At 35.4% G+C, this 10,950-nt stretch overlaps 1 protein-coding gene across 1 annotated transcript; it reads right to left on the minus strand.

The window, feature by feature from the left end:
* Positions 1-2,436: 2,436 nt before the first annotated feature.
* Positions 2,437-6,473, minus strand: LOC134846268 (radial spoke head protein 4 homolog A-like). The gene is made up of 3 exons (XM_063863549.1): positions 5,237-6,473; positions 3,187-3,487; positions 2,437-2,826 (listed from the first exon to the last, which is right to left on the minus strand). The coding sequence occupies exons 1-3, from the start codon at positions 6,325-6,327 to the stop codon at positions 2,644-2,646; spliced, it is 1,575 nt and encodes a 524-aa protein (XP_063719619.1). The 5' UTR covers positions 6,328-6,473; the 3' UTR covers positions 2,437-2,643.
* Between the last annotated feature and the right edge of the window lie 4,477 nt (positions 6,474-10,950).

Genomic DNA, 10,950 nt, shown 5'->3' on the forward strand with positions numbered 1-10,950 from the left:
GTAAACACTTAGAACAAAATTTTCAGAAGTACAATTTTTTTTTAAACATGCCTTACATATTAAAATCTTTTGAATTGTACCAAATAAATTTTGAAAAAGTAAACATTTCTTTAGAGAAAAATCAACCCGAGCCAAAACAGTTTCTTTAAAAATTGGAACACATATTTTCGTAGATTTATTCTGTTTTGCTCCGACGGATTTTTCATTTCTCTTTTTAGGACAAATTTTGCCTATTTAATTAACTGATTTTGACAGAATTTTGATCTGATTAACTTTTTGTAAAACTAAGTTGGCTTTACGTGCAAAGTGTTTGGCCAAATAAACATTCCAATTTGAAATGAGACAACTTGATTGTTTCTAATCACTCCCTACTAAGTATTTGAATTTTTTTGATACTGTCTGTGGATAAGTTTACAAAGTCGGGGCGAAACTTTGCATCACTTGCGGGTAAACAAAAACACAGCATGACCAACTCACCGTCAAAAAACTAGACACACAGGTGAAGGCGTAGCACTGCAAGCTAGCAAACAGAAAATGAATAAGAAATAACTAACTTGATAAAAAAAATTAGTTTTTTTAAGAAAAAAGAAACTTCGAACTTCAAAAACTCTTGAATTACAACCACCAGCACATGAGAAAATTTTAGTATTAACCGAGCAGAAACTACGCCCACAAACCGTGGTTAGACACCTTTTGGGCCAAAACGAATATAAAAGCCGGAAAAAATTGTCATAAAAAATTTGAACGATTCAGTTTGCTTTTTGAATTTTGATACCACAATCGGCCTGAACTTTTCGAAAGAGCAATAAGCCATTTTTGCGCTTCAAACAATACAATTAAAATTTACAAAATTGACAAATATATAAAAGATATACAAGTCAAGGTTAGTAAGCTTACGAAATACAAAAGTTAATCAACAACACTTGCCATTACAACAAAAATTGTTCTCAAAACAAAAAAACCGCGAACTGGCAAATAAGTCAACAAGACAGGCGAGAGTTCTACTACTCAATTTTGACTAAAAATTTCAATTTATATGAACCAAAAAAATCAATTTTCGACAGGGACTCGAACCCTAGACCTTAAGCTGCAATAGCAACCGCGTCACCTTCAAACCAAATGGGAAAAAAAACTAGTTTTTCAAGGTCAAAAATGAAACAAGTTAAATAGAAAAAGAATATTGCATTATAAGAAATTGAAAACAAAAAAAGAAAAGTCAAAATGTTTATCTTGAAAGTCAGAATAAAAAGATAAAAAATTTTAAATTCAGATAAAAAGAAAAATTCATGTTCACTAAAAAAAAATTTATTATGAGCCTGAGATAAAATTCGGAATCTTTTAAAGAGCGGAAAATGAGCCGACAAAACATGGGTGGACTCCCGCAAAATCGAAGACAAATTTGTAGTCATTAAAAATTTGAGCGTTAAGGCTCTGACACTGAACACTTTTAGGGTCCATTCCTCATGCAACAGCCAAAAACAGTAGAAATTACTTTCTCCAAATTATATAAAAGGAGATGACTTAACTAATAAAACATAAGCCGAAACCAATGAATTGGAAAAGGAATTATTAAAAAAAATTTGTTAAAATCAGAATTGATAAGTTTACTTTTATTGAACAATTATCAGTTTGAATACAAAATGTTTTTATCAGAACAAAACCATTTTTGAAGAGAAAATTACTGAAAACGCGTACAAGATAACAAAAAACCGCTGAAAAAACGGAATGAGCAGAAGAAAAAAATTCTTTTTTGTTTTTTAATTCTGTGAAAGGTTTGGTTTTTTTTTGAAAAAATTATATATTTTTTTGTGAAAAAACTACTGAAAACACTTTGTAAAAAGCAGTCAGACAAATTAGACCTTCAATACATTACTATTCTCCATATTGTTCTGAGTTTGAAAAAAGCGATGGAAGACTTGCGCGGGGCGTAGTTTTAATGGCATACTAGTTCGGCTTAGAAACTATTTCAAACTGATATAAGGCACGCTATTTGATCCAAATATGTGTTAGTAGATGCGAATTTGTTCTATTGAAAAAACTCTCAAAAATTCTCATTTTCAATTTTTTTTTCAATTTGGAGAAAAAATTTACTTGATTCTTGATAAAGCTATCGGAACTTTAAGAGCTTCCCCCTGAGCAGTCTTTTTCTTTGGCAAGATCGCGCCAAAATGCCAACTGGAAGAAAAATAAAACTTGCCGTCGGATAGTTACCGCTTATATTGCGACCAAAACATTCTTAATGAAAAGAAAATTGAACAGTTTCCTAAGTTTTTTCCAATATTGAATTTTTCCCACCATTTATAGTTGATTCCCAATCGTCAATCCTTTCGTTTACCTTGAGGGAAATAGTTTGTCATTTTAAAACTGAGAGGAATTTTGCACAGGTAAGCCGAAAGGGTTGGCGATTGGTTTGGTTTACTCTTTCACCTAGAACAAATTGTTTCAAAATTTATTATCATTAACAGCACAAAAATATATACGAGTTGAAGCAAATTTAAAACGACATAAGTTCCAGAATCTTACGTTAACCGAACATGAGTATCAATTTCAGTTTGACAAATAGATTCCTACATCGACTCTTTTTTTCGGTTCGATGTTTCATTTGGCCTCTAAGTGAACTTTTGACCTTCATTACTATGTAGTCTAATCTTCGTCATCTTCCTCCTCCTCTTCCTCGGCTGCCTCCTCGCCCTCGGCTCCCTCTGCCTCGTTGGCCTTCAGAGCAGCCTCCTCCTCCACTGTGGGGTCATCTGCCTCTGTGACTTCTGGCCCAGTCGGGTACTCTGACATGGCTGGGGGAGTGGGCACGGGACTGTAGTTCTCAACCTGAAAAACACACCCAGTTTTTAGAACAATCATTTTTGCGATAATTAAAACATCTGTCAATGTTCGGGTAAATTTTTCTTTTTGTGACGTTCTATTATCAAATCGAAATCTGTTCTAAATCGTAATAATTTCGAAGTGATAGTCTTGTCAAATAATCTATCAATCTTTAAAGAGCGTACTAAAATTGACGACAATTTATTGTACAATTTTTTTTTGAAAAATTGAACCGCATCTTCGAAAGTTAATTCTACCACAAATTATGTTTGCAAATGACTTCATTTGATAGTTTTGTCACTCAATGAAGTGCTCTGATCTATGTCCAAATTTTACTCAAGACGAGATAAGAATAATTTTTCGTACCGAGTACTTGATACCATTGCCTATGTAGACATTCTCGAACTTCTTGTCGAACCCAATGGTAACAGCACCAGGCCACAAATTACTCTTCACCACTGCCATCGCGTATTGGCCTATCCGGGTGGACGACAACTTCAGGGTCCACGGGGAGGCTCCATCGATCTCGTTGTCTTCCGAGATGGGCGTGAGGAGGGCGGGGCCTGACTCTGGTTCGGGCTCGTCCGGTTCCTCTCGCTCCTCCTCGTCTTCTTCCTCGTCCATTTCTTCTTCGCCTCGCTGGGCTGCGGGGTTAAACCACGTGCATCTGAAATCAAAAGCAATTTGACTTAGGATGTAAATTCTATTTTGAGCTCTTCTTACATTTCCCCTCACCAGTGAGAATTTACTAAAAAAAATTTGTTTCACACCGTCCTATTATAATACAATTTAGCATATGGGTTGATTAGTTTCTTTCAAAAACATTTGGTTTTCTTGCCTAACCTCGAGAAGTGGTTAAAGCCCTATTTTATAAATAATGTTTCAACCTAATTTTAGGACGCTTAAAAGTTTTTGATTCAACATTGTTTTAACTTTGATCAAACGTAGAAAATGAATAAACATTTTCAGCACGATGATGCAAAATCTTTTTAGTTTGTCAAACTGCGTGGAACGCAAAACTTTTATATACCTGAAAAAACTCATTCGAATTCTTTTGATAAACAAAGTTGTCACACAGATATTTACGAAATGTGGTATCATTAAAATGTCATTGGCTGAAGATAACAACCTTTCTCAGTCATTTGTGAAACTATTATAATGCTTCTTTTTGTCTATTTTAAGGAAATCCAAAATACTTGATAGTACAAAAGACAATGGCGGGGATATTTTTTACAGGGCAGGAAAGTTATGATGGACAAGACCCAGTAAAAGAGTCAGTATTCATTTGCATCGAGCGGTAGAGATAGGATGTTAGCTCTACTTTTTACAAACATTCGGATCTCTATTCTGATTTTGTGGCTATTTTTTCCCTCACCTTCGAGTTTCAATTTTAAGAACTTATTTAACATTGACAGTATGCAATGAAAATTGACGTAATGAACAAACTAACAATTGTTGGCTCTTTTTCCTTCCCCCCCACCTGCAAATTTTTCAATATGAAATTACTGTTCACTTTGTCCGATTGTCATGAAAATTGACATGCAGACTGAATAGGCCATAACAAACATATTTGGTCTTCATAATTTTAACCTTGTAAAACCACTCGCTAGACCATAAAATTCATGTTTGTGTGAGGTGGGGGGGGGGGGGGAAGGAAAAAGAGCCCAATTATTTTCCACTTTCCCCTACCTTAAGTTTCAGTTTTGAAAAACTACTTAAGCGTGGTCAGAATGCAATGAAACTTTGCATAATGCATTAACTAACAATTGCGAACAGGTTTGTTTTTTAATATAACATCGTAACATTGCGCATTTAGCTAAAAAAACACGTACAACGGTATAACAACTATAAAATAAGAAAACTTGAAAAGTGGAGGAAAGTAGAAAAGTGCCGATGATGACTCCCTTCCCCCGCCGCATGATTATCGATTTTATGGTGTAACTACTGGTTTTACAAGGCTAAGTATGAACTCTAAATATGTTTGTCACGTCTTAGTTAGCCCGTATATCATTTTTAAGGCTCTGTTTTCCAGTCTTTTCGTAAAATTACAATAAAAATTTGTTAAAAAATTCGAGTTGCAACTCAATTTTTACAAAAAACGAAGGCGGACTGGAAAAAGCCCATCACGCAGATAACCATACGAACACGTAAAACAATTAAAAAGAAAATTGGAGATGTGGGGCGTGGGAAAAAGCCCATTTGATATATGAAAAATGCCGTATGCGCAACTTTAAAACAATTTTGTGTTGTAACGTTGCAAGAAACGTATGAGATTGGAAGGCGGTCTCAAATTTCAACAATTTTAAATATAGAATGAATTTATGGTTTTAAATAATGTTTAAAATACGAGGCCAATTACATCAACAAGGCTCTCACTCAAGCAATCAGAATATTTAAGATACAAAACAAGTCTCACCTGCCCTGAGGTAGAAGATACTGAACATGGTGCACCCAATTGGCATTAGACGGGTCCACCAAGTCACGTGCAGTCACCCCTTCGAACTCTGGGTTTTCAATGTAGTGGTCACGTGCTGCATCTTCCTCCGGCTCCTCCTCTTCCTCGTCGAACATGTAAAAATTAATTGGACTAATGTTGGTCGAAGCTGTGATTCGGGCAATTTGGGCTCTCAGGTAACTCTTCTCGGTTCCAGGATACGGCGGGTAACTCAAGACAGGAGCGTCCAAATCTCCCGTGAACAACTTTTTGATCCGTCTTGCTCCATCGATTTGAGCAGGTGTTACACACGGAAGTCTTGTCCAATCTTCGCCGAGTTGACTCGTGGCAAAGTAAGTGAATTTGTTCACTCCGTAGCCTTTTTCTTCGTGAGGAATCACAACTGGTGCTTTCCAGTCGGGTTTCGGAAGAGGGTCCTCGAGATTTTCAAGGTTTGTAGCTTCGTCCATGGGAGGTTTAGCCCCCAAGTTTGGGTTCGGCTCGATGTAGGTTTCCTCTTCGGTGTCCTCGCCTTCCCGGAACTCCACCTCGGCGACGTAGTAGTCTGCATTCGTGCCCAAAACTTTTCCCCAAAATCTCACTTTCTGAAGAGGGTAGATGTCTACAAGCTGCCTCAAAGCAAGGTAAATTCTAAACATTTCTTCACGGCTCAAGCCTACTCCTGCTTCTTCGAAATAAAACGCATTTTCCATCAGATTCGTCAGAGGAGTTAGGACTTCTTCCTCACCCTCAGGCGGCGTAATTTCGTCATCTTCGGCTTTGCGAAACAGTTTTTTCTGTGTTTCGGCTATTTGATACGCTTTGGGTACAACTGGTTTGTCTTGAACTGTGTCGAACTGAGGCTTGAACAAACTTTTCTTCAGGGCTTTGCTGATGTCTTCGAAGGCGTCGACTGCATTTTCGGGTTTTTCTGAGATAATTTTGGTGATTATCTTACACATGTGATCGTAAACATTGATTCCGTTTTGATTAACAGTTGACAGCATGTATGCTTTCGCATTTTGGAAATCAGCTTCTTTTGCAGAAACGTGAATATCTTCCTGTTCGGCCATTGATGTTTTGTTTCAAATTTAATAGATTTAAAAATGCGTAATAAACGTATAAATTTTACGTTGATGAATAGATAAAACTGTTTGTGCAAAAAATGAACCACAGGTAGATTATTTTCGCACGTGCCTTTTCATTTTGTTTTGTCTGCAGAAACGATGAGCACCGTAGTATAGAGTCAAATTACTTGGTTAAAGTAACGTACAAAATTAATAAAAAACACTATTTGTACCGAAGGAATATCTAGAATTATCTCGGGTGTGGGCGGATAAAAATGATTCATAGAACCAAAAACGGTTCGAAATAAATGTCATTTTTTATTTCAATTTTTTTTGAGATCTTGGCTCCGGGCAAATTTGAAAATAAGCTGTTTCAAGGTGCTTTTTGGGAAGCTTTCTCAATCACGCCCTCTGCTCTCTGTTGAAATTAAAACTGACACAGAAGGGGCTTTTTTTCCTTTCGCCTCCACTAAATTTTTATCGGTAATTTTTCTGTTCACATTGAGCAATTGCTACTAAAATTGGCATGCGGGCTAACCAGACAATGACAAACATATTTGTTCTTTACACCTAACCTTGGAAAACTCTCCTCATTACACCATAAAACTGATGCTCACTATTTGGTGGGGGGAGAGCCGCCGAAGAATATGGGACAGAAACTAAACCATATTAAACCAGAAATAGTTTGTCGACAGCTTACTGATTTTCCAGAGTCTCCCATAGCAATATAAAGACCCTCTTTTGCCTCAAAAAATTATGCGGCGCAGGATGATTGTTTAAAAAGGCCAAAAAAGGAATTCAAGGCTTTTTTTTCAAATATTTTGACTTACAGAATAATATTTTTTTTGGCACGCGACGGTTTAATTTATTGTATACACGCCAAAAATACACCTAAAATAGGGGTTTCTGCTCTTTTTCCCCTAAATATTATCGTTCTTAACCTGACTCTAATATATAAAATAAAGAACGCACTTTTCTATACCCCTCTTAAAAGATTTTTTTCCACTGTCAATGTGTTCCAATGGTAGTCAAAGTGAAATGTTTCAGATTATGTGATTCTACCAGGATATTTGGTAGTTTTCTTTTTTCATCCAACTCATACAAACATGAATTTTAAGTTCGTTAGCATATTTATGAGCCAGATAAGCACTCAGCCAGAAATAAAAGCCGCTGAGGTATATGATTGAGTCTTGGCAGAGTTGTTCAGTCACAGCGGTTCCTGCCCGGCCCCAGAGTGGGATGAAACTATTGTCTGGGGTGTTCGTTCCCACACGAAAGAACCTGTAAGTGTGGAATCACATCAACGATCTTTCAGAATTGATTCAGATTCAAAAAGATTTAAAAGTTAACTGTATTGAAAAAACTGGTCAAAACTTTTCTCTTTTCATACTGATGTACCGTAAGACTTCTGATAGCAAGTCAATCTCAACCTAATTTTGCAGTTAATTTACCCTATTTATGTTATGTTATCTAGAAAATTTGTTATCTAGAAAATTGGATATTTGAGAAAAAATATCGTGGTCAGAAAACTTCTTAATTAGAAACAGGTTTCTCGTTTGCTGTTGCAAAATCCCTTTATAAAAAATTGGGTACTAGATAAGAAGTATGGTCCCGTTACAATCTTCGTTTCGAAGCCTGATAACGGAAAACTACTTTTTTTCCCATATAAAAGCCAGACAAAAAGACTATTTTATGGTAGTTTCTGAGTTCTTCCGAATTATTTTGTTAAAGGTAAACCTCCTTTAGAAATATTACCCCAGTAAACTCCTATGTGGTCTGTGGTCTCATATAAAATCAGGCTAAACGATTATTAAAGGTAGTTTTGGAGCTCTTCCGAGTTGTTTTTCCTTATTGTCATCATTCTATTCTTTCTTCGTTAATTTAAAAATTACAACTCGCAAAATTGCAAATAGTTTTTTCGAGGCGCTTAATTTAAAGATACGGTTGATTGAATTACAGAACTATTTTTTTAAACTATTTTTAAGTTTTGCCGATATATTGATATTTTTGACAATTCCGATTTGTAGATAACCCTAGTAGTAGTAAATCTGTTTGTTTTCATCGACTAGAAATACTTCAATTAGGTTTCAATTGGCTTAGCGGAACCACACTTTAAAAAAGCTTTATAAAACGGCTTCAAAAAATGGCGGTATCAGACAATTTTTTTCTTAATGTGCACACATCAAAGTTTCGACCACATTCATCGAAAAATTTACTGAAAAACAAAAAAGAAAACTTGATTTGGTGGGAAAAACTCAAATGAAGATGGTAAGAATTACAACCAACATAAAAAGCAAGTTTCGCTTAGAAGGATATTTAAAATGCTCATATGATCAAACTATGTTTAGTATTATTTTCCACTGAGTTCAAATTTTTTTGAAACGTTTGTACTGTTGTTCGAGAGCATAAGTTTCCTTCAATTTAGAAAAAGACATTGTAATGGAGTCAGTGAAAAAGAAACAGTTAAGTTTCAAAGAAAAAAACCTTACAGCTCTTTTAATTTCAAAAATCTTATATCAAACTTTTCGTGCTTATGATACAACATTTTTCCGTGCCATTTTACTTTCGTTACAGGAGAGCGTAAACTGCCTCCTTTTAGCAAATGAATTTTAATCGACCTTAAAAGTGAGACAGCAAAATTTTAAGACTTATGCTGAGAATAAAAAACAAAAAGAACTAAATAAATGCCAATAATTCGTTCATTCACTCTTGATCGAAGTCTGGTCTTAGATTTTAAAGTTATTTCAACCGGCACACAACATGAGACAAGTCTACTATCCGGAAATATATATATATTTTCATTATAATTTTTCGCCGGTTATTTCTTTGCACTAGTTACTGTTCATGGTAAGATGTTAACTTCGTGAGCGTCAAATCGTGTATTCAATCCCCTGTCATGATAATGATGTTGCGAGGTGACGAGCTTTCACTTAAACACTAGTTTCAAGTCATGGAAAAAAAACTGGTAAGATGTTAACTTCGTGAGCGTCAAATCGTGTATTCAATCCTCTGTCATGATAATGATGTTGCTCGGGGACGAGCTCTCACTTAAACACTAGTTTCAAGTCATGAAAAAAAACTGGTCAGATGTTAACTTCGTGAGCGTCAAATCGTGTATTCTATCCTCTGTCATGATAATGATGTTGCGCGGGGACGAGCTCTCACTTAAACACTAGTTTCAAGTAAACCTCAGCCTGACCGATTTCGGCTGAAATATTTGCACCACGTGAAAACTCTGGACACAAAGAAACGGCCTTGAGAGTCGCAAAAAATGTTTGCACAGCGAAACAAGACTGCTCGTATCACGGCGAAGCCCTGATTGTCCCGACTGCCTTTTAAGGTTTATGGAGCAGTAAAACATTAAAAAATTTAATGAAATAAAACAAAATGAAATTTTTTTTCTTCGAAAATTTGGAATTTTTTAATGAAAATCATCCCCCCACACGCCATATAAAATACGAAAGGATAGATTTCGCTCCTTGTAACAAATCACTTATGGCAACTTCTTTCAACCAATTTGGAACGATTTATAAGACGGATTAAATCTCTGCTTACGCGTTAATAGCGCAAAATATATCGCGCGTTAATTGTCCCAAATTGGCAATGTTTAAACCCCTGTAACTTTACGAAAAAGGATCACAGGTGAAATATCTTTTCAAATATGAGCTCAGGACAACAATATCTTTCGAATGATATTTGAAAAATTCCGTCAAAAATGGCTAGTTAAAAAGTCGAATTTTGTCTGAAGAAAAAAAAACCACCCCGAGCACAAATATTCCGTCACTTTCGTATCGTTAATTATAGTTAACTCTTTTTTTCTGTCGTCTTTTGATGAACATATAAATTGCAGTTACAAAAATTACTCGCATGAAAATTAGCACAAAAGTTAAGAAAAAGGTATATTTAATTTAAAATGGTTTAATCTCGCAAAAACAGCAAGTTACCGGTTTTAATACGCAAACACAACAAAAACAGACAAAATACTTATTTTTTTTTGCAAGTATGACATCAGTTAAATGGTTTTGGCAAACTTTAGAGCAAAAGGCAACTCCTGTTCTTGTAAAAGCTTTTGTGTCTCTTATGTAATGAGAACAACATAAAAAAAAATTATTTAGCACTGATGACAACGAAAAGTCGTGAGTTAAATCTCGATTATTTTTACAAATGGGCTAGTCAAATGGCACGAACTTTTTAATCTTATTTTTAAAAAAATTAGATACTCCGCCTATTCACAGAGGGCAGCACAGCGTAGAACACAACGGACAGCTGAATACATGCTAAAATCATTCTCAATCATCCCACACTCAACCAAATGAATCAAAATAGGTCTCTTATGGCTAACTCTGTCTTATTCGTTGCCTTTTTGGTTTTTTCTTTCTCTTAGTAACTGTTTCGCCGTGAAAGTCCTTTATTTATAATTTTGTTACATTTTGCGTTCACAGTATAACTCGAGTCTCTCAGTATAACTCGATTATACTGTGAGTGCAAAATGTAACAAGACTGCTCGTATCAGGGCGAAGCCCTGAATGTTCCAACTGCCTATTAATGTTTATGGAGCAGTAATAACAAAGAACACAAAAAAATTAAATGAAATAAAATAAAATGATAACGTTTTTTTTTTCTAAAAAT

This window comes from Symsagittifera roscoffensis, chromosome 5 (genome assembly GCF_963678635.1).
Source record: "Symsagittifera roscoffensis chromosome 5, txSymRosc1.1, whole genome shotgun sequence".
In the NCBI taxonomy this organism is placed as follows: domain Eukaryota; kingdom Metazoa; phylum Xenacoelomorpha; order Acoela; family Convolutidae; genus Symsagittifera; species Symsagittifera roscoffensis.

Bases quoted from the DNA above. Each gene is read 5' to 3' on its own strand.
- LOC134846268 (XM_063863549.1), bottom strand. From the start codon at position 6,327: ATGGCCGAACAGGAAGATATTCACGTTTCTGCAAAAGAAGCTGATTTC. The intron at 3,488-5,236 runs GTGAGACTTGTT...TTTTGATTTCAG, and splicing joins TATCTTCTACCTCAGGGCAG to ATGCACGTGGTTTAACCCCG. The intron at 2,827-3,186 runs GTACGAAAAATT...TGTGTTTTTCAG, and splicing joins GCAATGGTATCAAGTACTCG to GTTGAGAACTACAGTCCCGT.